At 38.5% G+C, this 27914-nt stretch overlaps 3 protein-coding genes across 9 annotated transcripts in view; all 3 read right to left on the bottom strand.

Moving 5' to 3' along the window:
- Window positions 1-3771, bottom strand: part of ndrg3b (ndrg family member 3b) — a 60485-nt gene extending 56714 nt beyond the window's left edge. For 2 of the 4 annotated variants that reach the window (XM_026199376.1, XM_026199377.1), the window contains exon 1: window positions 3541-3770. The gene's annotated coding sequence lies outside the window, so the exon portion shown is untranslated. Of the gene's footprint in view, window positions 1-3540 lie in introns of all 4 variants that reach the window. The other 2 variants (XM_026199375.1, XM_026199379.1) reach the window with 2 other exon arrangements.
- Window positions 3772-7419: 3648 nt separating this feature from the next.
- On the bottom strand, window positions 7420-23785 carry LOC113041080 (PHD finger protein 20-like). 2 transcript variants are annotated; one of them, XM_026199387.1, is made up of 19 exons: window positions 23639-23785; window positions 21079-21186; window positions 20660-20831; window positions 20484-20568; window positions 19535-19608; window positions 18990-19449; window positions 18282-18383; window positions 18049-18174; window positions 17820-17885; window positions 17478-17726; window positions 15548-15682; window positions 15357-15449; window positions 14095-14226; window positions 13649-13827; window positions 11823-11922; window positions 11437-11632; window positions 10931-11339; window positions 9163-9382; window positions 7420-9059 (listed from the first exon to the last, which is right to left on the bottom strand). In XM_026199387.1, the coding sequence occupies exons 2-19, from the start codon at window positions 21159-21161 to the stop codon at window positions 8914-8916; spliced, it is 3027 nt and encodes a 1008-aa protein (XP_026055172.1). In that variant the 5' UTR covers window positions 21162-21186; window positions 23639-23785; the 3' UTR covers window positions 7420-8913. The 2 variants fall into 2 exon arrangements, with proteins under 2 accessions (XP_026055172.1, XP_026055173.1); XM_026199388.1 differs by lacking the exon at window positions 14095-14226.
- Window positions 23786-26143: 2358 nt separating this feature from the next.
- Window positions 26144-27914, bottom strand: part of arhgap46b (Rho GTPase activating protein 46b) — a 63717-nt gene continuing 61946 nt past the window's right edge. For all 3 annotated transcript variants that reach the window (XM_026199384.1, XM_026199385.1, XM_026199386.1), the window contains 2 exons: window positions 27587-27756; window positions 26144-27499 (listed from right to left, as the gene is read on the bottom strand). In XM_026199384.1, coding sequence (XP_026055169.1) covers window positions 27305-27499; window positions 27587-27756 — 365 coding nt within the window. In that variant the 3' untranslated portion in view covers window positions 26144-27304. The remainder of the gene's footprint in view (window positions 27500-27586; window positions 27757-27914) is intronic.

Consider the following 27914-nt stretch of genomic DNA (forward strand, 5'->3'; position numbering starts at 1 on the left):
TCTAGGGCATGTTGTAGTCCAGATTAAAATGGAAAAAAAAAGTTTGAAAATAAATAACCTATTAAGTCTAAATACTTTATTTTTTAGTATTCGGCTCTGTGATGAACATCATAGCAAATACACAAATCTGAATGGATATTTAAAATTCTTTAAACATGCTTCAGAAAGTAGCAGCTGCTTTATTTATGGGGTTTCCAGGGTAAGGACTGCATTTTCTGCAGTTTAGCGCCATCTGCTGTCAGAGAGTGAATGTGCTTTCATTCAGCGCATCTCTCACATGTTCCCCATGTGCTTCTCAATCGTGCTTGTTTACATCAGAGCGCACACTCCACATACAGTAGTGTTGTGCATTTTGACCAGTTGATGGGAATAGTTTTCTTAAAATGCATTAGAATTTCGGAATAATTTGTAATATATCATTATTCACGGTATTTAGAAGTGACCACGATAACATTATCATGCATATTAATTACCGTAATATAATCGCATTACCGAATACCAGCATGTCTAAACACAGAGAGTCAGGACTTCGGTTTAACGTCTCATCTGAAAGACGAAAATAGTCCATTTGGCATCAGGGCTTCAACCATAATTTTACAAAGCAACGAGAATACTTTGTGCGCAAAAAAAATTAAATAAAATAATAATAATAATAATAATGAATGTATTCAACAATTCTTCTCCTCATCCTGAAGGTCTTACGGGTTTTGAACAACATGAGGTGGTGGTGATATTTCAGTGCTCTGTTGAGCAAGACCTCTTCATGTTTTAGGTGCCTTACAAGGAATGGAAAAAACAGATTTTGGCTAAGCTACATGTTTGAAGTCTGGATACAATTTCATAATCTATGCATCTGAGTGTTCCATTAGTGCATAAAACATAAGCTCCCGCAGCCATGACAGAGAAACACCTCCACTGCAGGAGTGAAAAAGCAGATCAAACCAGTCCTGCTGAGAACCGTCCTCATGGGGACAGATATAAACAGGCTCTAAAACACATCCAGGTGTGCTGGTAAGCTGTATCGACATGTTTGCCAAATGCTTCTCATGGCACCTGAAATAACAGCTCACACTGCTTCGGTAAATGAAGGGTCCACAGTGATGGAATGCCTCTTTTTGACAAACTCAGTCATCTAATTTCATGAGACAGTGACTGTGGCAGACTGATTAGCATAGCTTACATCGAGGAAAAGAAAATTAAAGAGAGAGAGCATGTTGGTCCTAATGCTAGATATTTAAAATCTTAATTTCAAGAGAAATATGCACAGATCAAGCATTGTTTACAAATAAAGACAGTAGTAGTAGTTATTTATTTCTATTGCCATATGCAACATAAGATTATATCTTCATGACAAAACTGAGCTAGAATAATACAAGGTGTTAAACAAAATAAAAACAGAGCAAACACACTAAAAAAATTTTTTATCCAAGATATTGATGGATTTATTTCTTTAAAATATGCAGCTTTCTGCTTCACAAGACATTAAGATTTACATTTTGAATGTCCTGAGAGTGAGTAGGTGAACTATTCCTCAAAGGGTTAGTTCACACAATAATAAAAAATTCTGTCATGAATTACTCATCCTTGTGTCGTTTCTAGGGCTGTGCAAAAAATCGAATGCGATTTTCATGCACCTCTCATCAGTAAAGACGCTCCTGTAATTAGGAGTATATCTCCAGCACGTGCGTTCAGATCAGGGTTGCCAGGTTTTCACAACAAATCCTGCCCAGTTGCTTCTCAAAACTAGTCCAAAACTAGCTTAATCGCACTTCCAGGAGGTTCCCCGATAAAAATTGCTTCCCGGGTTAAAATATACATTTTTTAGCAGGGTTGCCTTGGTAAAATTTGCATTTTAGGGTTTTTTTTGTATTGGGGTCGCTTCGACCTGCGGACATGAAAAACAACCACAGACTTGGCAACACTGGTTGGCATTTACTACACCGAGCCGTAATTCACTGACAATCTACACAAAATCGATGTTAAAATTGCAGGCGATTTTGAAAGCGATTTTGTGTTAGTTGTTGGTGGACTACAGCTCTGTGTAGTAACCGCTGCTCCACCTGAACCAGTGTTGCCAAGTCTGCGATTGTTTTTCATTTCCGCGGTTTGAAGCAACCCCAATACCAATAACGTGATATTTAGCCCCTAAAATGCAAATTTTACCAAGGCAAAAAATGTATATTTTAACATTCCAGCAATACTCCGCTTCACATCATGGCCACATCACCAGCTCAGGTGTGCATTATTGTTCTAATAATTCAATGGCCCGTCATCAATTATTCCTTACATATTGCACACGTTCCCAGCACATTTCATGTTAATTATTATTAAAATATGATCAGTTTTACATTTTACTGGCTTAATTTATGCTGCGGTCACTGTCAGTAAGATGCATCTCACTGCAATTTGTTTAAAGCCCGGTCCACAATGTGCGATTTTGGCTCAGTAGACTGACTTTCATTCATTAGATGAACTAAAGTTTTTCAGTTGTTGGTTGATAGCGGAGTTAACAAGTCGAGTGTGATTATTTTTTGTTAACATAAAAGCTCTAAAAACAGAAACATTTGAAGTCATGCAGTATTACATTTGTGAGACGCTTTTATCCTAAGTGCATTCACGCTATACATTTCTTCACCAGTATTTGTGTTCCCTGGGAATCAAACCCATAACCTTCTGCACTGCTAACACAAAGCTCTACCACGGAGCAACAGGAACATAGCAACATAGTATTATTGATTAAATATATCATACATACAAACCCTCAGTGGGCTTAAAAAAAGAAAAAAACTGTAGCTGGACCAACACCACCCGAGGAATGTCATTTTGTCCCAGTTGTTGGTGTGCACTAGAGCATCTGGACCCTCACTCATCAGATGGCTCTGCAGGTGCGGTGTTGTTTCATTGAAGTATTTTGGGAAACTGGGTTAGAAACCCTTTTATAAAACACGTGCAGAGATGCCAAAGCCGGCAACACATAATCATTTATTTAAAACTGATCCCAGCTTTATCTTCTAGGGACACGTTTCAGATAGAATAGAGGTTTATGTTCGGCAGCATACAGTGTGTCCGTGTCTGAAGAGACTGAAGTCTAACCGAGGCTTGATCCTGGATCATGAAAGTGTTAAACTCAGCTCCTCGGAGTGCTGAACAGCTGTTAACACGTTCAAACAAAACAAAACACCAAAACCATACATCACATGTACCCAGTTTATCGAATTAGTTAGTATGTTTTTTTTTTCAACCGTTAACGTTACATGACGGTTATCAGACTCACTTTGCTCATCCACGCATCAAGCAGTAACGGGGATAGAGGCGACAATGACATCGTTACTTTCCTCCACGTCTGTTCTCGACGAAAGAGCTCTATTTTTAAGTATTTTGGACTGAGCGCCCCGTTATGTCTCATTCGGTCGTTTTCTCGCGCTAGCCTGCTGTTAGCTCGCGTTCAGCACGGAGCGCTCGCGCAAGAACTGATGAACTCGACAACTTCAGGAAATACATTAAAACACCAGGACTTAACGAAAAGATATCACCACTCACCGTTCAAGGAGATCAAAATGTGCTGGTCTGGATGGGCTCTGGTCGAAGACTTGTTTGTGCGGCGTGCTGTGGTCACTGGAGAGAGCGCGAGACAGTGGCGCTGACGGAGGAGGAGCTCACGCGCGCGCAGCCTCTGGACAGGTGACGTTACGACTTACAAGAAACATATAATTTCACATTTTAGTAATATGCTACAGTGTCTAGATGTAATTAACCACGTATTTAAGTGTGTTTAACCCTCTGGTGCTCCTCATTTGTGAATAACACTTGTGATCTGCATGGTCAAAGGTGACACCCCCCCCCCCCCCAATAAAATAAACTGAAACGTTTTTTGTTCTATTATATATATATATATATATATATATATATATATATATATATATATATATATATATATATATATATTGTATTTTGAGATAATTTAATGGTACTAATTAATATTTATGCATTAATTATGATCAATTTGCCACAAGAAAATATCATTTTATAGTATCGAATATTACTTTTGAATTAATTTAGTATTTCATGTTAAAATAGAGCCAATACCTTTAAAATCCATTTTTAAGCAAGATCCTGCCATCTGGTGGGAGTAAAATAAGAAAAAAAACACCTGCAAATCCATGGTTTAGCTGCCCATAGATTCATATAATGCTCTATATAAAATACCTAAATATTCTCTAATTGATTTTACTTCTTTTTATTAAGTTGTATGTAGAGATGTTTTATTAAGTTAGATATATATTTAGACATTCTCAGAGACAAGGTTTAGATTGTTATTTTTTGGTTTGAAATGTTGATTTGAAGCATCAGTTTCTGAACTATTATTGCTACAGTCAACAAACAACCTGAACACAGGGAAACATTTTTTTACACAAAACATTACAATTCTATAAAAATTTTACAAAAATGAACAGGAATGCACGGAGCCCTGCACATGACATGCAGGAAAAAATAGTAGGCTAAATCATGCACACGATTTACTAACTCATTGTACTAAAACGTGCACACGATTACTATTGCGTACCCTCGATTTACTATTGCATTCACTCTAATTATAAATTGTGTGCACAATGTACTAATTCGTTCCCTCAATGTACTAAAACGTGCAAACGATTATTTGCGTTCCCTCGATTTACTATTGCATTCACTCGAATTATAAATCGATTTGCTAAATCGTATGCACGATTTGCCAGATCGAGGGAATGCAATAGCAAATCGAGGGAACGCAATAGTAATCGTGTGCACATTTTAGTACATTGAGGGAACGAATTAGTAAATCATGTGCACAATTTTATTTTTCTTGCATGTCATGTGCGGGGCTCAGTAGGAATGTTATTTTTGAGTGTGATTTGATTTCAGTTTTCTGACTTGTTTTGTATGGTTATAGCCATAACAGTTAATTTGAGTGTGCATAATTGTGTATGTGTGTGTGTGTGTGTGTGTGAGTGGATGTGTTTGTTTTGCACTCTTGATGTTTTAAAGTGTAACCCCTTCCTTGCTGTCCACTTTTTTACTGCAGTTGAATTATTGCTTTTATTTGACATATTTGCTGTGTTACAGTCACACCAGTTCACAGGTGTACTGCATGTGTGCGCTTGTGTGTAAGTGGTTTTGCACTCTTGATGTTTTAGAGTTTCACTCCGTTATTGCTGTGTACTTCTTTCTGCATTGTGGCAGATTTGTAGATTTTTGTCGATTTCCCATTCATTTCCTGTGGTTGGTCATTTTTGTATGGAAGCCCGTTTCCACTACAGTTGAGAAAAATATGATTCTGTTAGTCATAATTATGAGAAACTTTAATAGTGTAGACCTCTTCATGGTGTTTGCGTATTTCATTTCAATCTAACCTGTTGTACAGATCTGTGCACTAGCATTAAATGCTACTGTTTTGACAACATTGATGACATAGTTTGATATGATATTAGGTGGAAAAAAAAATCTAACAAAAGTTTGAATGCAACAGGACTACTTGGTCAAGTGGAAGGTGTTGTCAGAAGATAATTTGAGAGGGTAGGTCCCGTGTGAGACCTTCTAGAGTTTAAAAAAAAAAAGTCTAGAGTTTGTGATTGTCCCTGTGTGCAGTTAAAGAAAAATGCATTTCAATAAATGCATCGGCAGGGTAACACTGAAATATTTCACACATTTTCATTTAAAAAGTAATTGTTTTGATCTGATCCATAAAATATTAAACTGTTATATTCTTTGTTTAAAGAGTGTCTTAGTTTAAAGTTTAAAGATGTAAAGATGTATTTTAAGTTTGAAATCATTTGCCCACATAGATCCCACGCAGGTCCCATATGTTCAAACGTATGGGACCCACATAAATTGGCCATCTTCAGCCCATGGCCACATAGATCCCGATCATACAGTAAGTCATCTCATTTCAAAAGCACAAAGCATCGTTGTACATTAAAACGGCAATCTCTTGATCTTCAGCATCCCAATTCTTGCAGGACATACTCTTAACGTGAAGAATGCTTAACGTGACTTGAAGTACAAAGACAGATTGAACCAAATTCAGAACAGAAATTAATGAACATCCACATTGTATATACAGGCATTCAGGTGGACCCAAAATTTTAATGCTACACAAAACAGCAACGCTTATGCATTTTCTGAAACACGTTTTTCTATAGGAAAAGGCTTAATGTGCAACTTTGGGTGTTCAAATACTGGGCTTTTGTTCTTGCCTATATGAATGATCAATAATATTGTATCCTAAATTTGTCATTGTACAATAAGCCACATTAAGCTTTTTTTACATTTACATGTCCTGCAGGAAGAGGTGTGGGATGCTGAAGCATATATCTATCTTAATAAAAATGCGTGTGATTTTTGTTGGAATATGTTTCTCTATATCTGAAGCCATGAACTAACATGTGTAAGTGCTACAAATTAACAAAAAACTACATGCAAATAATATATCTGAATTCGTTATTTAATGACAGATTATAGCATTATACACTTTAGATTACAGAACAATATGTTTGCTGTGTTCTTCCACGACTTTGATCAACAGATGTTGCTAGTGTGCCATGTGTTGCGCATGTGTCGAGTAAGTCTTTTTTTTTGTGGATTAAGTCATTATTACGAGAAAGTTTCTCATTACGAGAATCTAAGTTAATATTCCGATACATTTTCTCATTATTACGAGAATCTAAGTCAATATTCCGATACATTTTCTCATTATTACGAGAATCTAAGTCAATATTACGAGAAAGTTTTTTAATAGAACAAGATACTAAGTCATAATTATGAGAAAGTTTCTCATTGTTATGACTTAAATCATATTTTCCTCAACTGTGGCAGAAACGGGCTTCCATATTTTTGACCGAAAACCACAAGGGTGACAATTTTTTTTAGACCCCTCAACTTGCTCAAATCATGCCCCCCTTTTGTGTGTGTGCCATAAGTGTCACCAAGTTTCATATTCCGATGAAGCTGTGATTAAAAAAAAATTCAAAACAGAAAAATCTGTCCAAGTGACCGAAGATCACCAGAGGGTTAAGGAAAAAACAAAAACATTTGATTTTTTATGATTATTAATCATGGTTTTGTTGTAGTAAAAGCATGGTCACCATTTTTGTTTTAGTTTTTTGGCATATTGATTACTATTTGTATAACCAGTTTTACTACAAAAAAAGTTTAGCAAAACCATGGTTAATTTGTGGTTACCATAGTTTAACTAGAGTAACCATGTTGTTTTTTTTGTAGTTAAACCATGGTTAATTTTCATAAGGGATTGTTGTAGATTTATACAATTTAAAATCAATCACTTAAACATTATTTAAATGTTAACTAGAATTCTGTTAGTCCACAACTTTGCAATAAAGCATTACAAAAAAAATCTAGGAATAAGCAGAGTAAAAAACAAACAACTTGGGAGTTTAAATGTTTGCATTTATTTTCTTGCAGTTAGATTACGTGTATATTTTTCAAAACCTATTATAGATTCCTAGGGACCCCACCGTTAAAAGATGCCAGTGATGGAAAAATGTAATGTACAAATAAAAGGACTGCAATACATCATAACTAGATATCCAATGCCTGGAAAGCAACAGGGCAGATGTAAAAATATAATACACAATACTGAAAAACAATCAATGGACTGTCAGTTGCTCACTAGCTGTACAGAGAATGTTAACAACAAAACACAAGCCCTCTAAATACCTGCTGGCAGGATTTTAACAAATGTAGTTTGCGTATTTGAGGGTGAATGACACTAAGATTGGCCTGAAATAATAGATCAGGCTCAGTCAGATTTTAAACAGTAATAGTCTAGAGAGAGAGAGAGAGAAGTACACTACAGGGTGAGAACACTAAAAAGACCCCAGCTTTTCTCTTGTTCTGACCATACAAAACTCAGACTCACACTGTATAAAATAAAACCTAACAGAGAGATGTAAAATGGTGGCAGAATCAATAACTTAAATTCACATTTACAATAACTTAAATGCATCTAATGTCTTAATCAAAACCAGTCTTGTACACTTAAACAACAGAAAGAAACTAACAAAACAGTATCAGAAACAGTGAAACCTTGGAGAAAAAGAACTATACAAAGATTCAGTATGCAAGAGAACAACATTCTGTGCTTGTTTTTTGTACCAGTGGAAACAAAGTTCACTGCTTTGAAATGAAAGCAACATCAATTGTCAAAAAATTAGAGGGTTATAGGCAGAAAGCCCACAACTACAGTATTCACAACAGATCAAAGTTTACAGGAAGTCTTTACTGTAAATGCAACAGTTTAAGCAATTGTTTGGGTTATTTACAAGTTTACATGATTTCTTAGTACAAATATAAAAGTAAAATGCACATTTTTCAGATTAAAATATATTTTTTCATATTGTTGTACTCCTATTTAACATTTTTTCTTTTAACTACAGTGAAATACCACTAGGGTCCTTAAGCTCTTCACCCAGTGCAAAGAAGTGCCAAAGAGCAAAGAGTCCAAAATGATCACTTAAACACGTATGAATTAACATAAAACAATTATTTAGCATATGAAGAACACAGAGAAAATGACATGAAAAAACAACAACAACAACAAACCTCCTAAGGCTATGATATTTATGATAAGTGCTACAATGAAGCATTATATTCCACAAAAAAGAAAACAAACAAAAAAAAAACACGTTTTTTTGCATCAGGTATCATTAGCCTCAATCATGAGTGTTGTCTAGCCGGTGACTACTGTTATACTGCTGACCAGACCCATCACTCCAACATGTATGTGCCACAGAAACGGTCACACTGACGTTAGCTTGAATCATTTAAGGGTTTCCGCTCAAAACACAGGCACATGTAAGTATTTCAGCAGTTTTAAGGAACTCAGTTGAGTGTGAACTGTTTGTATGTTCTCTGTCGCCCTCAAGAGGACGAGGAGCAGAGTGCGATCTGTTGGACAGTTCCCAGGTCAGTCAGGAGCTGTCTGATGCGATGTTTCAGTTGAGGGAGGCGCGCAAGAGGATCTGGAGGCTCCAGCTCACCTGTGTAGTCTAACCAACTCTCCATCACTGCAGAATGATATTCACATGTTATTACAAATAAATCAATCGGAAATTGTTATGTTTGCGGTTTATTGATTTTTAAACCAGGAAATCTGTTTGTAAGTCTCACCGTCTAGTTCTCGCTCGATAAGGTCCATCCTGTGCGTCACCTCGTCCTGCACTGCTTCAATGTGCTCCAGCAGGTTCAGCTGCCACTGCTGGTGCAGCACAAGATCAGGGTCAGGCTTTGGGTCAGGGGTCACCGGGTCAGGCTCCTCTTCCTTGATTTCTACCACACAACTCTTTTCCTGCTCTGCGGAAACCAGTCGCTTCATACGACACTCCAGCTCCTGACAACAGAAACCAATGAGATGCATGTTTGGTGTGCACTGATGTTCCCATGTCACTGATAATGAAGAATGATTGACTCAATGTAGCATGATAGTAATTAAATGTGTTATCAAGGAGACGTTTGTTTGCAGTCCAAAACAAATTAGTTCAGTTTTTTAATTGCGCAGCAAAACATTGCATAAAATATGGTGATCTTCTAAGCAGAAATGTGTGCATGCTGGAATTATTTGCTGACGATAAGGGCCTGTTTACACCTGGTAATTTTCTGTGCTTTCTAGGGGTGCACGATAAATATCGGCTGATCATTAATGCACATCTCATCAGTAAAGCTGGTTTTCTAATCGACAGTAGACCTATGTGAAATCACGCACCTGATGGAATTTACAGCTGATTAGAGAACCGGCTTTGATAAAATGCACATTAATTATCGGCTGATATTTATCGTGCACCCCTAGCACTTTCTCTGATTGAATAGCTAGCTATCTGATGAGGTATGTGAAAATACCAGGTGTAAATATCCTCCTAAACACTGTCGAGATGGATTAAAATCCGATCAAACCACTTCAGGAGGACACATTCCAGATGAAAACAAATAATACATGTGTGAGAGCGTTTTATAGACTAGAAAGACATGCTTTAGTCAGATATGATGCTAATTCAACGAGCATCCCCACGGATGGGTATCAGAGTATCTCTTCAGCAAGCATCACACAAACTGATGCAAATGAAACAAAGTAAGCCGCAGACACCGCACACAATTATCTTCATTACAAGTATTAAGCCTAACGTTTTTAAGTGCTTATGCCACTCTTGCTCTGGTTGCAGTTTTTGATCTTGAAATTAGCTGATGGTAAATAAAATGCAGCATGTATCCAATGCTTTCGTTGACGTGAACATGGTTAAATTTGCCAACTGAAGATCGGCTTTATATCAGTTTTGTGAAGATGCATTTGTGGCCAAGTGTAAATTGAACTGTTTTAACAAATCAGATAGCTATCCAACCACAAAATACACATGTAGTGACCAGATGTAAACAGGCCCTATGACAGATTTTGAACTGGTTTGAAAACATACTTTGAGCTGATTTGATAACGGACAACAAATTGGTTTAAAAATATTTGTAACCATTCTGAAAAAGACCTTGAAGTGCCTTGACTACATATCAAACTGATTTGAAAACAGATCTCTAGCTGGTTTAAAAACGATTCAAACCATTTTTTAAAAATACTTTGAACTGGTTAAACGAAACAAATTGATTTGAAAATAGAATCGGTGATTAATTGGTTCTAAAACAGTCCTCAAACTGCTTTCAAAATAGATCATCAACTGTTATGAAAACGGATTTCAAACATAGTAAAAATCAAACTCTCAAACTGACTTGAAAACCTTTTAATTCTGACAATGCTGCAACATGAATTCTCAGATTGGTTGTGTACAGTGTGCACTAACAAAACATAACTGTGAGTCTTTAAATGTACTCTAGCCAACAAGCTTCTTTCTTGTAGTGAGCATTTGGCAGGAAAGTTAACAAGTTGCTTGTAACTTACCTTACTAAAGGAGCGGTCGGCCAGCTGAAGCTTGTGCTGGTCGTGGTCCAGCTGCGTGCCGTACCTCTGCTCGGCCATCTCTAGAAGGTCCTCTGTGCTCCTCAGACTGTCCTCCAGCTCAGAACCGCACCGTGTCTCCACCACAAGTCTTCTCTCCACCGCAGGGTAGTATGTACGGGGCTTCTGGTAGCAGTGCTCGCTGCTAATGTACGAGTCCTGGAAAGAGCAATGCCTCTCCACAGGTGATGGGACTTCGCTCTTCAATGTCTCAAACTCATTCGCTCCCATTTCAGGGGGTGAGGAGGGGAAGGGTGTAGCTATGCCCGAGTCACCTGCCGTCTTCCTCCGCAGGCTGTCTGCAGGTGTCCAGGGCTGCCGCCAGAACTTCAGGTCTGGATGGGCTTGTGTCCTAAAAAGAAGGCAGCTTTGCTTCATATCTCAATGTATCACTTTATTCATCAAACAGCTGGTCGCATCGAGAGCATACAAGAAGGGGAATTACTTACTGTAAGATGCTCATTTTGAGCTGAAGGCCGTTCAGGACCTCAAACACACGGTGGACGTCCCCCAGGAGCTGATGGGCAGTTACCACTTTCTTACTGTTCTGGTGGGAGTAGTTCTCCTCCAGGAAAGACAAGCCATACATGTGACCGCTGCTCAGCCAGTCTTTATCATACCAGTACCTTTGACTCTGTCTCTGGGCTGCATACAGAAACACGCAAATTTAAAGATTAACACAAAGCATGTACAAACAAAATGTATTGAGAAGTGGTTGCTTTATTTTAGTTCTTGTTCTTTTTTGCCAACACACACACACGCAGACCAGACAGATGGATAACAAAGCTGCTATTATGCTAAGCGGAGATGGTTTGGGGAGGTTCTGGTGTCTCACCTGGTGGGTCTCTGCAGATGTAGCAGCTGTAGCTGTCTGGCACACTGTCCTCATACAGACCCATACACGTCCCGTGCTGCCAGCACAAACACTCATCACACTGCAGAGAGCACATCGGACAGGTTTGAAACGACATGGAGGGGAGTAATTAATGACACAATTTTAATTTTGGGGTGAACTATCCTTTTAAGCTGTAGGATTATTGTTCTCTGCAGAGCTCAAAATTTACCGCTGATTTGCATCTTGTATCAACACTGATACTGAACTGAATCAACATTAATTTGACTTGAGCTGTTGTTCTTTAACATTGCTGCCTTGTTTGGAACTGCTTATAACTGAAATTAACTAGCTTCAAAACTTATTTTTTGATCTGAACTGAATTATCACTGAACTGACCTGAGCAATGATGCTAAATATGTAATGTAATATTGAATGTTTATATATATATATATATATATATATATATATATATATATATATATATATATATATATATATATATATATATATATATATATATATATATATATATAAAAAATGTAAATCAAGCATATGTGAAAGTTCTAATGTCTGTTTTAAAGGCAATACTATCGAGTTTAGGGTCAAAACTAGGGCTGTCACTTTTAGTTCAAAAATCGATCGCACCAACCAAAAAACGTTTTGAAAATGAATATAGGGAATCGATTTGAACCAAATATGTACATTATTAATTTTAAAATAATTAAACAATAAAAAATATATAGATGTAACAAAACTCACAAACAAGCAGAAAAAGAAAATAAAGAAATTCGAAAGTGCAGTATGCCTTCAGAGAGCTAGACAGAAAATACCAGCAATTTTACGCACCTATAAGACCCAGTGACGTTGAAAGCGTCCTCTTATGCTGCTTTCACACCAAACGCGAATATAGCGTCTGGCGTGAATGATTTCAATGTTAAGTCATTGTAAAGATGCGTTTACGCGCGTATTGAGGTCTTGCGGCACGGTAGACGCGAATTCGCCTCATTCGCGCATCTAGTTACAGGAGATTCTGAGTTATGGAAAGGACCATTGCAAGCTGACAGTGACCGGCTGCAGTAATACCCCCACCTTGCGCAGCTGTACCTGAGTGTCCCTGGGACATCAGTGCGGTCGGAGCGTGTCTTCTCAACAGCTGGACATACAGTGAATAAAAAACGCTCTGCTCTGGACCCCGAAATTTTGATCGACTTGTTTTCCTGTCCAATAAATTTGTAACGGCCCTGTAGCCTCTTTGCGCATTTCATTATGCCTGCCAAGTGCCGCCCAGCTTAAGTGTCGGTTACGTTCAATAAAAAAAATAAAATAAAACCACACACATGACCTGTTTCTCAAGTCCATTTAAAATTAAATTTTTTGAACAGTTGTTTGAAATGGATTGAATCATTATTTAAAATAATCTTGGAGATTTTTGAATTGCCTAAATCATAAATGCAGCCGGGTTGAAGCCTGCAGTGATGTTTTTCTTTTGTTATGGCAGTAGTCCCCTCTGCATATATATTTTTTAGAGAATGTTGCACTCATGTTGCTGTTTGTTATTCTGCACGAAACTTCATGCCAATAAATAAGAAATATTGCTGACTTGTGCGTTTCCAGCGCTCTGTTTACCTTCGTCCGGTATTTGACGTTGAAAAAAGAAACGTCTTTTTTTTTTTGACATTGAAAATTGATTTTACAATCGATTTGATGAACACTTATGTCTGAAAAATTGAAAATGATTTTTTCACAAAAGTGACAGCCCTAGTCAAAACAGACTTTATAATTTGAGTTTGGTCAACAAATGCATCAAATGGAGGCTGCTAGTTCACCTGAATCATGAAGTCGTTCTCCTCCTGCACTTCACAAATACAGCGTACGATCTCAGAGCTGTGAGGGAGTGTTTCCACACCCTGCTCTGAGAGGGGCACATTCAGATCCAGCTCTGCGTCAGACTCCTCCTCACTCCATACAGGACTGTCTGAGGACAAATCACTGCTGCTGTCTTCACCTGGAGGAAACAAGAAGACCACAATACACACTTAGGCAGCAGATTTGAGCTGATTTTATAACACAGCGATCCATGCAAGACAAACAGCTACTCTAATCACACATGCACACACATTAAACACACACTAGAAAAAACATCTACAGAGCAGCAATGACGAGACACATCTGACGGACACAATTAGTCAAGACACTGAAAGACATCCAAGGAGGAGAGAAACACAAAGCAGGCAGCTGTGAGTTTGGAGGACTTGTGCTCTGTGGTACCCACCCTGGCTGAGCATCTTTTCGGGGCAGTGTCCCGAGTAGGATTGGTGTGTGAGGGAGAGGGGCAATTTGTGGGCCGAATTCAGATTGCAGGGGAGAGGCTTTGGACCAATGCTCTCCTCAGTGCTGAAACAGTCTGTCAGAGGAGGAAGAGCAGACGCCACACAGGGTTAAACACAGTTGTTCCTCACAGACGAGGCGGCTTCTAGATCTGATTCAGTTCTTGATGCTGTCGAGAGGGATTGGCAAACATAACGCTCATTGTGTGGGCAGCTCTGCACTTTAGGAGTCTATTAATAACTCAAGATGAATGACACAGACTTGGTGTCCCAATGCTGACACACTGCTGTGATTTAAATGGTGGGTAAAATTAGTGAGAATTTGTACATCATCTTGCATCTACTTTGAGTGGCATGTGGGAGAGGGAGTGGCTCTTGAAAATGAATCAAATGCTGATTGGTTGCCCCTATCTGTGAAATGTCCAATTGCATTTTTTTTTTTCATCGCAAATGGTAAATGATAAATAAACAACAACAAAAACAACTTGCAAATGTTCCATAAAATGTGCATTTAAATCAATTATTTTATTATTATTTAAACACATTTTAAATCATGAATTAAATAAACAGTCTTAAATATGTTCATTAATTTGTTCATTAAAAAAGGATTTATGTTTTCAAAGTATTGTTGAACTATTTAATTCTTGTTAAACTAAATTCATTCGAAAATTACAAAGGGTAGTCTTGTGAGGCTTCATACATTTAGTAATATATGAACAGCCAGTGGTACAGTTTAAGGCAGTAATTATAAGGTAGCAATTTAGACGGCAGATTATCTTTTTACTTTATTGGGCAAAATAAAAATTTCTCTTTTATAGAGAGAAGGTGATCTCAGGCCTGCAGATTCCCATAGCATGAGACATTTGACAAACAGGATCCAAATCTGACCAACTTAAAATTAAACGCAAGAAACTTATTTCATCAATCCAACTTTAAAGAAATATTTTAAAAATACCTTGCGTTTAAAAAGCTGGATGTTTTTAGCATGGTATCAAAATATACATTTTAACTTTTAAACGCTTACCTTGTCATAGTTTATCATTATTCCAAACAGAAACCCTAGAGCATGACATCATTACTGGTGCGCAGTTATTTTACAGAAATGAGAAATACTTGAGAAAGTTTGCAGTTCGAGCAGACAAACACAGGGGACAGCAGAGAGCTGAAGACACACAGAGACATCACTGCACTATAACAGCAGTCTCACCTGACTTCGACTTCCTTTTCTTCTTTTTCTTCAGTTTGATGCGGAAGAAATCCCTCTGTCGCTTCTCCCTCAGCCTCTCCCGTTCTTTCGCTCCTTCAGATCAGAAAATCAATCTCTATTACCGTCATGTCCTGAATCAGCGAGAGCATGTGCTCAGAAATGCATGGAACGATCCGGATGTTCTCCAATACCTGTTTCCTTGTCAAGCCAGTGTGTGTCGTCATGCAGCGAGCGGTTGAAGTGCTGGTTCTCTTTGCTCCTCTCTGCGACCAGCGTGGCCGAGCGCTGCCGGTGCAGGGCGACAGCAGGGGGCGACAGAGCGTGACCTGCGGGAGGAAGTTCATATAACCCACACTGATTGATGCTTTTTTTCCTGTCAGGTCTAACATAGCTGTTTGTGCATGTAAACTAGGGTCACCATATTGTAGTTTTTAAAAAAAGAAGACAGTGGGGGCAGGATGCAGATGGGATTGATGGGGGCCTTAGTAGCACAATGGCCATATCCCAAATATCAAAACATGGGATTTCCATACATAAAATATCTATTTTAGTCACCGGTTGATCATAAACCCAGCTGCAAGGCTTCCTACCAGTGGCCGTCCTTCACAAAACGCAACATCTACCACCAATTTATCATTGGAAGAATGCAAAATGTTTCAAAACAAGCATTTCAGTAAAATTAAAATTTGGAAAATATTTCAAACATTTAACTCAGGGGAGAAAATCAACCTGACACAACAGTTTCTCCAATTCAGTGCAAAAAATGCAGATTTGGCAACCCTGCATCCAAAGTGATTTAAATACTCAGCATACTGATAGAGGCCACCTGATGCACAAAAATTATGTGCAATATGATAATGTTTCCAGGAGCACACAGAAATGGTCAGAAATTCAGCCGGAGCCAGATTAAGAAAACAGTTCACACAATGAATGGTGACTGTACGTAGAAAGCAAAAGCCGAATCCAGGACATTTTGGGCGATTTAAAAATCCTGGCAAGACACATTTTTTATGTCCAAAAACAGGACACGAAAAGGCAAAAAAGGACGTATGGTCACCCTATATAAACAATTAGCAAAGTTACAAAGCACAAAATCCACTGCAATGCGAGCTTATAAAACAACAGAATTTCCCTACCCTCAAAATTCAGTTCAAATCTAAATTTTCACACAATTCAAACAACTGTGGGTCTACATCTCACAATTCACTTCTGTCTCACAGTTAATTCAGATTTCTCATGTAAATGCGCAATTATGACTTTAACACACGATCTTCTCTCTGAAAGTTAACATCTTTCAATAGCTCAGAATTCGGAGTTTACTATTCCGAAATAAGGTAGCTGTCACTTATTGCTTTTCTTGTAATTTTGAGTTTGTTTTAATATATTTTTTTCTTTTGTCTGAAAATTGACTTATGAACTCAAAATTGTAAGTTTACAATCTGACAAGTTTTATCTGACAATTCTCTTTTTCTTTTTTTTCTTCTCTGTATTCCGAGTTTGAATGTCACAATTACATTTTTTTTTTAGTTGTAAATGTGAAATGATTATGATTTTAACTCACAATTATATTTCACTGTTCTGTATCTTAATTTCCTCAATTTCTCTGAATCCTTAGTTTACATCTCATAGTTCTGTTTTTCTTGTTTTTCCATAGAAATACACAAATAAATAAAGGTTACTGTTTTTTATCTTCAGGGAGTTAAGATAACCCCAAAACTTTATGCATTTGGCATGTATATCATTCTCACGACAATGGCATTTTGGGGAGTCTGAAAATGCAAACGTTTGAAAACGGGGTCCCAAAGTGAACATTTTTGAAAATGATAACCATTATCAATAAAAGAGTTAACTTTTTACAACAGTTATATCATGTGCATGTGTATTATAGGTTGAGTGCACAGGTGTGTAGTGTTTCTTTGCAAAGACCTACAATAACTAGTAATTAACGAGTATTTTTTTTAAGCATGTAAATGCCTCCTAGCAGACCCCAAAACAAGGTGATGAAATTGTATATGAGCATTATATGGCTATGTTTATAATGCTGAATAAACAAATGTGGACAAAAACAAGCACCCACACAAACAGCTGAAGTAAATACTGATAGATGAAGTGTGCACTGACGGTGGGGAGACGGGACGGTCCGGCGCCTGCGAGGGGTCTCCTGGCTTTGGTTCTGTTTGTCAGAGAAGCGCGTCTGGGTGCAGTCAGGGGGGCTTGGGTCGCTCTGTGCGTGATAGTACTTCATGTGGTAGTGCAGCAGAGACGCCTTGCGGAAAGACTTGAGGCAGCCTGCGATCGTGCATTTGAACGGGTTGTGGTCCAGCTCGATGGACAGGATAGGGGGCGGCTGGTTTTTGATGACCCTGTACACTGAGGGAGGTAAAGGGCAATGAGGTCACATACCGACAGTTCTTTGCACTGTATCGGTGAGAGAGAGAGTGAAAGTGAGGGTGGTGTACTCACATGGTTCTCTGCTATACTTGTTTGTGGTTGGAAGGTGGATTGTTTGCGGCTGTTTGACTGCTGCAGCTGAGAAAGCAATGCATCGTTAGCACATCACATCGAATCAAGATTTGCACATATTCTGAAGAAAAGGGAAGTGGTGCCTCATGCAATAAATCCCAAAAGCAATAACGATTCAGTCTAAGCAAACACATTTGATGATCAAATTGAAACGAAGGAGGATGTTTACCGGGATCAGGTGTGGATCCGGCCTCCTCTTTGGGTGCTGTATTTTCTGCAGGACTGGTTGAGCCATCCTTACTTTCTGAAGTCTCTGGGACAGAGTCTGGTTTGATTTGGGATCGACTGTTTCTTTCTATGAGGGGATCAGAGGCACAGTGTCCTGTCAGATGGTTTAATTACACACTAGCATACAGAACAGCAGCTGGAACAACCAAAATGAAGAATAATAAGAGAGTGAACCTGTGCTTGAGTTGGCTCTGCTCCTTTTGGACGGTGGCATCTGTCCCGTTGATGCACGTCTCTTCCTCAGTTCTGGACCGTTGGACTTTTCCACGTCTTTTCCTGTGAGAGACACAAGCCAAGAAATTGAACCATCAAGACTGAGTCTAACACACAAGATACATCACCCAACAATCCTCTAATTTCAGTCTTTACTGGGAAAACTTGCCAAACTACTAAATTAACTCTTGGCCTGGTTAAAAATGCATTGCCACCAGCTAAAATAAGTAACTTAGTGGCAATTTTCCTCCGGTTATTTTCCGTTTAGATGGTATCTTGATGGAAACTGCAATACATTAAGGATTCTTCAATGAATGGAGAGCTCCAAAGAACAACATTTATTTGAAGCAGAAATCTTTTGTGACATTAAGACCAAATCTCCACGTCAAACCAACAATAGACTGACAACAATGGGATCACAAATCAGCTTCCACAGCTCAAATCACTGGCCCAGCTAACAAACTGACATATTCGATCAACAAAACAATTTGCTCTTCTAACTGAACCTCCTTGTCTTACAGATTTATATATCTTCTCTTGATATGGTCTCTCTATTAGCTACTCAGCAAATGCTGTCCTCTGGAGTGTGTGAGGTTGAATCTAGCTCGGAGTTGAATCAAAACAAAATCAAATAATCAGAAGTAGCATGTTCCTGTAAACCAGACTCACCATCTGCCACCTTACTCCGTGTCCTTCTGGGCGGACTGGGGCTTTCATCTGTTGCTTCTTCCTTCTCTTTCTGGTCTCCGTCGTTCTTGTCAATGCCATTTTGAAGTGCTTGGGACTCCTCCTGTCCTCCATTCATCTCTTTCTCCTCTGGGTTGTTCGCGTCTCCATTCTCAAGCGGTTCTGTCCTGTTTTCTTCAGTGTGCTGTTTTTGGTTGTGCTCTGCAGAACTCGACTCTGAATCGTTCAATGTCTGAGCTGCTGTGCTTTCGCCCTCTCCACCGTTCTGGAGATCTCTGGAGTCATCTTCTTCATCCTCCTCTGATTTGCTGTCTCCATCCTGGTCAGACGTGCTGTGTCTCGAGCCGTTACTTCTGCTGGTGCCGTTCTCCTTGGCCTTCCATTGTTTCCTGTTTTGATCGCCCCGCTTTCGAGTCTGCCGATTGGTCTTGCCATCAGAGCTCTGTAGATAAAGACAGACTCATTAATCCTGTATTTTAATGGCCTGGTTTAATGATGATTAGAGCCGAGGCAATCACTTCTCATACCTTGCGGAATGGCTTCACCTTAATCCCCTTCACTGTCTTTACAACTCCATCAAAAAACTTCACTGTGTAGAAACCTGGGACACCACAGAAGCACAGATATTTGTACTGCTCAACACTTTGATAATGCCATGTGTGTTCCTGTATAATACATAGCTACAAACAGATGCACCGATGATGATATATGTCGGATATTAAATTTAAATGATATTGTAAACAAAACATAACTTTAATCAATGTCTTAAATGCTACAAGTGAATGTAGGAATCACAACATTATAAGAAACATTATGAAAAACAGACATTTATTTTGACAGTGAGACTCAAATTCTAATCTTTTAATTATAAAACTTATTCAATTATTAGCGTTTCGTTAAGTTGAAGTCACAGCTAAGGTATTAATGTAAAAATATGTGAAATGAGCAGCACAATTACATATGCAATGTTACATATTCATACGTGTGTATTACTGCACAAACGTTTAAGGTTAAAAATACAGTAAAACTATTATACTGTGAAATATAACAATTACATATTTAACGTGTTTTATTAGTGTTTACAATTTTTATTTTATTTTATTATAATTTTGTGAAAATTATTTCAGTAATTTACTTGAATTTATTATTATTATCAATGTTTAAAATGTTTTGGTTCGTAGTATATTTTTATGTAAATGGACCAATGTAATGCTCATTAAAAAAAATGAAGTATAATTGTTTATTAATTAATAAGTATGACAGTAATTATTTTAAAAGTATTATGATATATATTATATATATATATATATATATATATTTTTTTTTTTTTTTTTATGAAATAAATCATAATATAATATAGTATTAATATTTAATTTTTAAACATCAGCCAAAAACAGTGGTTTCGGCTGCCAGTTTCCTCTGGACCATTCAGAAGATGAACTTGGCATTAGTGATGTGAGTGTTGCGAGTACACACCATCTTTGTCCCGGGACAGGATCTTAGCAGGGTAGTACCGACAGTCTGACCAGCTGGCAAGAACTTTCTGGTTGACTTGAAAGCCCTGAGAAGAGAAACATACCTATATATAATGCTCTTTTATGAGCCCATGCAGCCTGTGAGTGACTCAGCACAGTTTGACAGGAAGTGCTTACCGGAGCGCTCTGGCGTTCAGAGAGGCCTTGTTTCCTCAGCTGGATTCGCTCCACGGGTCTGAGGTACGGACTGCTCCAGTCAAACCACTCATCATAACGGTGACTCCACTGCCTGTAGTGGATCAAAACCTTCTCGTCGTCATAGTCGATCTTCTCGATGCTAGCTGCATACCTGTCAACACAAAACAAAGTCAATTCAGATTAGCTACAGATCACATCTGTAACTCGAACAGCTGTAAAATGTTGGAGGGGAGAGTAAATAAATACTCAGTTGGAAAATTACAACATGATTTAAAATGCTAAATGTAGAACTTTCACAAATTTTGAAATGCAACCGAACTAGAGGCAGCAGCGCCAGTGAAGCGTCTGAATTTCAATCAGACCGAGTGAATGAACGGATAATGAGGAAAAACACTGACCAGTTCTTCAGACTGTCCCTGGCCTCCAGCTGCGCTCCCACCTCGAACGTGATCCCACGCCTGTGAGGAGGGCTCTTTGTCATGCTGTTCACACACTCACACACCAACCTATCAAACCACAGAAACACATCATGGGTGAGGGGTAAAGGATGTCACGGACGGCTCAACCTTACCAAGGTGCTCATAAATAAACACTATACTACCACCTAAGGTTCACAAGAGAGACCTTTTCCAGCACTTTTTCCAACAATCGGATCAGACTTTTATTTTAAAAGCTCATCTTGTTCCCAATACAAAATTTCCATTAGTGCGAGGTTTCAGCTGTGCATTGGTTATGCACTTTTTCTGAATGTCCTTAAAATATAATTTCAATGAATGACTGAACTTTTGGGGGATTTGAACTGTCATTTTTCATCTCCAAAAAGCTTGCATGAAAAAAAAAAAAGAGACATCACATTTTAGATAATATAATTTATAAAATGACATATTGAATATAGATATTGGATCTCTGCTATCTAGGGTGTAATAATGCATGGTTCCTCCATCGGTTGCCAAGAACTGCCTGACGCAAAGAGCATTAATGCATTTACAAATGAGGACAATAGAAGCAATCAAAACCAACAAGAATGTAATAATATGTCATATTTACATCATCTCTCATACTGGTTGGTTTACAGCATGCACACATCTTTTGCTTCAGCGTGATTTGTGTCGTGTTCAAAAAACTGAACAAAACGACTAAATGTGTGTGTTAGTTGATCAAAACTTCACAATGTAAAACATGATTTTTAACACAATTATTTAGAAATCATACAAGCCATGAAAAGCAAGCAGGAGGATACATAAACAGTAATTATGCTAAGATGTCCTAATAAATGATTACTGACTATTCACTGAACTCACACTGATCAATAAATCATCAAGAAACTGCACATTACAAGTCAAATACCTGTCATACACACAATAACCACAGAAAACTGACCACAGAAGAGGAAAAACAGGTTATGTAAAAATAAACAAAGGGACAAACAGGAGATATTTAAATACACCGACTCAAACTGACCATTTTCATTATTTTTCATAAATTCATGCTAATTATTAATATTTTGTCTGATAATAACCCACGTGCTTGCTCTCATCTTGTTATTATGGGATATTTATCGGATAAGAAGCGCAAGGGAAAACAACAGACATTTAGTTTACAGCAATGAACATTTTCATAACACTGTTTTCCCATTTCAGCAGTGACGTGGTTAATAATGCATTTTAGAATAATTAAAATGCATCAAGTAATATTATGAAACGACATGAGGGTGAGGAGGTCATTCATTCCCAAAGCTGCTAGAGAGAGGAAAAACGTTTAAATCGAACTGAGATCATTTTGCCAGTCTGGAGAGTGGAACAAGGCAAAGGAAACTTGAAGCATCACAGACCCAGGAAAGACTGAGATCATTAGCATTAAATCCGCCGATCTTCATCATCATGATCACGTGAAACCGCGCAAGTTTCATAACTGACTCTCGCGCTCCCGGCCTCGTGCGGACAGACACTTTCCTACAGGGTGCATACATTTTAAATACGTCATACTCGCGGGAAACCGGCACATTTGGTTAAACCAATGCATTCACAAACCCACGCACAAACACCACAGCTCTCCAACTTAGCGGCCATGCGCATAGATATCTATAGCCTCTCGAGCGCTGCGTGACGCAAATGGCGCGCGATACGTTTCCTCCTCGTTGTTTGTATTGTCAGGCCAGCGGCTCATTTCTACATGCCTGTCATAACAAGCCGCAATCAGTACATCAAACGACAGAGACTGAATGGAAACGTTTTTGGAGTACAAGGAGGAAAATATCAACGCAAATATCAAAGAATAGAGGCGTTGGACTTTTCTTCAACTTCGCGTGCTGAGAAAACGTGGGTGCAACGTTGTCTGCGAACTTGACCCTGACTGCGGTGTTTAGTTTAAGACAGAAGGCGCCCAAAACCGCTATGCGATACGATCTGCATAACAGAACAACGAGTCAGGCCCTCATAATAAAGTTTAAGCAATTTGCTCGGCATCTTAAATAGCTGTTTTGACATTACATTGTTCAGTTGCCGAAAGCGATGCGCAACAACATCAAACCATTTGATTGGGTGAGAGCCCTGACTGACGCGAGCTCCAGCGTTCTGATTGGTTCGCGCAGCTGTCACTCAAACTCTGACGCTCAGCGGCCTCCTTTCGGCCTACTCCTGGCGGCATGGGACTAACGTTACCGTAATTACGAGGCGAACAAAAGTCTTCCAGCTATTAAAGAAGCCTAAACGCGCTTTTATCGCGATCTTTCTTAAGAAGCATGAACGGAGCAGCAGACAAATGCCGTTAATGCACTATTTGAGAAAATCACTTTCATGTGTCCAATTAGCATCAAACAGGAGCACACATGCATGGAGGCAAGTTTCGTTTTAACAGCAACATCATCACACAAAAATTAGACATTTCACAATTACAACAAATAAAACGTCCAAGACAGCTACTTAATATTTTGCAAAATATAATCACAGCACCATTTACCTTTATTGCTGATAAATGTACTCTGAAACCAAAGAAAGCAAGTCCAAATGCACGAAGAGTGCTTTGAGTCGCATGCTTTTAGAGCGCGTCCACGCAGCTTGTTTTCTCCGGCGCGAGCAGCAAGGCCGGGTGTGCGCGAGGTGGAGTCTGTCTGCGCACGCGCAAACCGAGTTTTCCTTGCCGTTTCCTCATTTGGTGGGAATTTTTCCTGTATCTTCTCGTTTTACTCGCTTCCCGTCAAAAGGGGACGGAATAGTTTAGTCCGGCAGCACAGAAGCTGTATGCTTTTACTTTTTAGACAAAACTCTTCCCTGAGTTACAACCCAAATTATCTTAGCCAATAACAATGAACACAACAATAATAAAAAATACTGTTTATAACGCATATGACAAGATCATAGAAAAGCATTTTTTTTTCTTTTTTTCTTTTTGAAAAACGTCTGTACCCGTGGGGTATGTTGTCACAATGTCCCCTGTCAGGCGTTTCAATAAAATATTTGGTTGGAAAACAACACACAAATCCAATGAAAGAGAAAACAGACATTTTGAATCAAAATCTTACAGTTACTGAAATATGGCATATGTATCATCGTTTCATATCATCGTTATCATTAAAATAATAATAATATGTATAACATATTATAGCTTTTCATCAACTCTAAGCTTCAAAGATCCCAGTTTGCGAAACCATAATCTAATAATTTATGTTTGATGGAGATCATTAACCAGCTAAAAATACTCGTAGTGACCACTTTGATTCATAAACTATGGGCAGACTGTGGAAAGAGCACATTTCTAGAATGTCGAGCAGTTAATCAGTTACTGTGGTGTGATGTTGCATTTTCACCACTAGGTGTTAGTATAAGACACCTGTCAGGTCAACACAATTAATATATAGTCACAGCCAACCTTCAGTTCAGAAATGTAAAACATGTCCAGTATGTGTTTTTAAATGAATGTCTGTATGATTTTGTCCCTTCTTTTTCACGTTTCTTTAATAGCCCTGGACTCAAAATAGACCATCACAGGCTCAACGGCTTGATTGCACAATCAAACTGACATTTAAGCAGCATATGCATAACACATCACATATGATTATGATTAGATGACTTCCCAAATTGAGCAAAGATGACAAGGGCAAGTGACTGATGGGTAAGAGCTGACGAAGACACTGAATGAACAGCATTGCTCTTTGACTGGCATGAGATATCTTGAGGAAGGAAATTTGAGCCGGTTTAGAAAGAAACTGAGCTCGATAATAATAATAAAAAAATTGGACCTGGAGTACAAATACATCTCACAACCAATAAATTCTCAGTGTATTTTTCAGAGCGTGGTTAAACGTGTGGCAACAGGTCATTGATAAAGGATTAAAGTTTGAGCTTTAGTATTATTTCCAGATTATGACAAGTTTGCATTACTTCAGTTGGTAACAGAACTGGAGAAGATGGCTGACTTCACCACAAGAAGTCACTTTTTTATTCTTTTGAGAGGTTTGTAGATGCTCCTGTCAAGTATATATTTTTAATTGAATCTAATCTAAAATAATTAATTATTATTGCAATACATTGACCAAAGTAGTGAATATCCTTCTATTTTAATACTTTAAACTAAGCACCATATGAGCCAATCATTCCTTTGCTTTTCGGCTGAAATGAAGTACGAACAGAAAAATCAAAATCTATACTTCATGGCACAGACTTCTGTAGTACTGTGCTCATTGTGTTTCAGGTGGAAAGACAGAGACGAATTAAGGAAGTGAAACTCCCAACCACTTCTGTAGAATTATACAAATTTACAAATTTTATTACAGAGTTCTTTATGAAACTATGCAAACACACATCATTCATATCACAGTTCACTGTCATCTCTTACATTAATTAGTAATTCTGAAGAGAATCTGAGCACGTCAGTGTAATGGCACAGCCGTCTGAAGGTAATCTGTGTCTGAGAGGATTTGAGACGACTGCCATTTACCAGCATGCACTGGTGCCCCAAAACCATAGCGGACATTAAGAGTGCTCAATCCCATAATGCACTGCAACGTTAAGTGCCCTGACAAATGAGTTCCCTGCATCTAATGACGTACACTTCCAGCTCACTAGTATTCATTCACTTAAAGTGGACTAAATCAGTGGACTAGCCTGATTAAGGAAAGAGTGAATGAGAGTGATTTTAGTATGGCCACAGTAACGCAAAAATCATTGTCACCTTATTGAGGTTTAAGTAATTTCCTATATCTCTAAATAACACAGCGACAAGTATAAGTCAGTCATTTGTTGATTGATTCCCCTGAAAAATGTAAACGTTTAAATATTTAGACTACCAGACTGATATGGCAACAGCTCGACCAATGGTGTGAGCTTGGGGGCGGAGCTATGTGTTCGGAGAGGTGTTTGAGGAAATATAAGAGTGTAAAAAATCATTAATCAGTGGCAAAGGAATAACATTTGGACAACAAGGCCGCATGTCTGCCTTGAGCAAATATTTGTGATTTTTTTTTTGTTGTATTTGCATACTTGTGTAGAGTATGTTTCTGGCCGAAGTGTTTAACATTTTTGGCCATCTCTTGCTGTTGGAGCTGCTCAACCGAAACCGAAGGCATGTTTGAAATGAAATTAGTTTGTACCACATCCACCATGTTGTTACTGTCACAGTGTTGCTTCAATGCCATTCATAAATCTTCTCCTGTGGCCTAATGGGATAATAAAGTGTCTATCCTTCAGGATCCTGGAGGTAGTAGTAGGTTATCCAGGGAATTTTTTTGTCTACTGTTTTTTTTTTTTTTTTTACTATGATTTCAGATATACTACTCACCTCACATACTGTTGTTTTTTTTTTTTTTTTTTTTGCAGTAGGGAAGTATGTGATTTTGAACTTTCTGTGTAACAATGAGCAGCAGCTATCTTGTAAAAAGAGTGGTTCCTGGTTTAAGCTACAGAATAGTTCTGCATAATCATCTTGGATGTAGCCAAACCACATCTGGAAATATCATTTTCTGATTCCAGATGGGACGACTGGGAAAGCTACTGTGAGAGAGTGAATGAAAATTGCTTGTGGTACCAGTTCATTTGGAAACTATGACAGTGCAGAAACGTGGAGGGTGTGTTTATGGGCACTTGTGCATCTTATACATCAGCGATCATTCTCCATGTAAGGCACCATATACCTCAAGCTCAAAGCTTGACCACTAGTATTTTAGAGCTGTCTCTGTGGTCCACAGCTCTTTACGCTCAGCCTTGTACACAGAACTGAAGTCAGAAAATCTCCCCGCACTCATACATGAGCTTACAAACGGACGATATTAAATAATCAGAACACTCACACCATATTAAATTAAGGAAACATGCTGCAGGTCATTTTGCATGTGTGTTATAACGATTATGATTGTCCAATGGATGCATTTCCCTGCTAATCAATATAAAAGACAGAAGAAATAACAAACGTCATGCATGTTTTGTTGTGGAATCAAACTGAGTCATTTGATTCAGTTCAAACGATGTCTGGCTTCAAGAAGAGTCATAAGAATCAAGTTCAGGATGATTCACATTGAGACAAAGCTGGGTTATTTGAGACGCTGTCCGAACTAATATTAGGATGAGCAGAAGAAGGTCCTGGTTCCTATCATCTCCTGAATGATTCAATCTGAGCTATGCCGCAAAATAACTAGATTAAGCCCTTGATGAAGCTGGTGTCCAAGTGGACGATGAGTATGCGGAGGAAGGACATCTCTTTCCGCGTGTTTTCAAAGATGACTCGAGGATCGTCAGACTGACAGCGCAGGCAGTTTGGAGCCATGACCATCGCCAAATTATTCACGTCCATCTTAGTCCTACTCACGTTCACCGGCTGAGCAAAGACCTGGCATGAGAGAAAGACAGAGCGGTGAAATCAGTGCTGTTTTTGTGGGGTGTGATCGCACCCAGGGCTGTGTTCAAATGGCTTTACCTGTAAGAAGTTGATGAAGTAGCAGAGCACGAGTCTGTTGAGCTCCGGGAGCGACTGCACCACACCGATGGCTGCGTCGGGATCTTCATAGTGACTGATGCACTGCTTGTAGAAGCTCTGAGGAATCACCGGCTCCTCCAGCTCTCGGTACCACAGCTTCAACAGAGACGCTGACACACAGACAGACAGAGAAACCTCACATTCCTATCCTGCTTGGCCATTTGATAGGAATTCATTAATAATACCACTCTTACACAAAGATATGCACTTTTATTACAGTATTACATCTTCAAGCAGAGAACATGGAATGACCCTGTTAGTATTTAAG

This window comes from Carassius auratus, chromosome 23 (assembly GCF_003368295.1).
Source record: "Carassius auratus strain Wakin chromosome 23, ASM336829v1, whole genome shotgun sequence".
NCBI classification, from domain to species: Eukaryota; Metazoa; Chordata; class Actinopteri; order Cypriniformes; family Cyprinidae; genus Carassius; species Carassius auratus.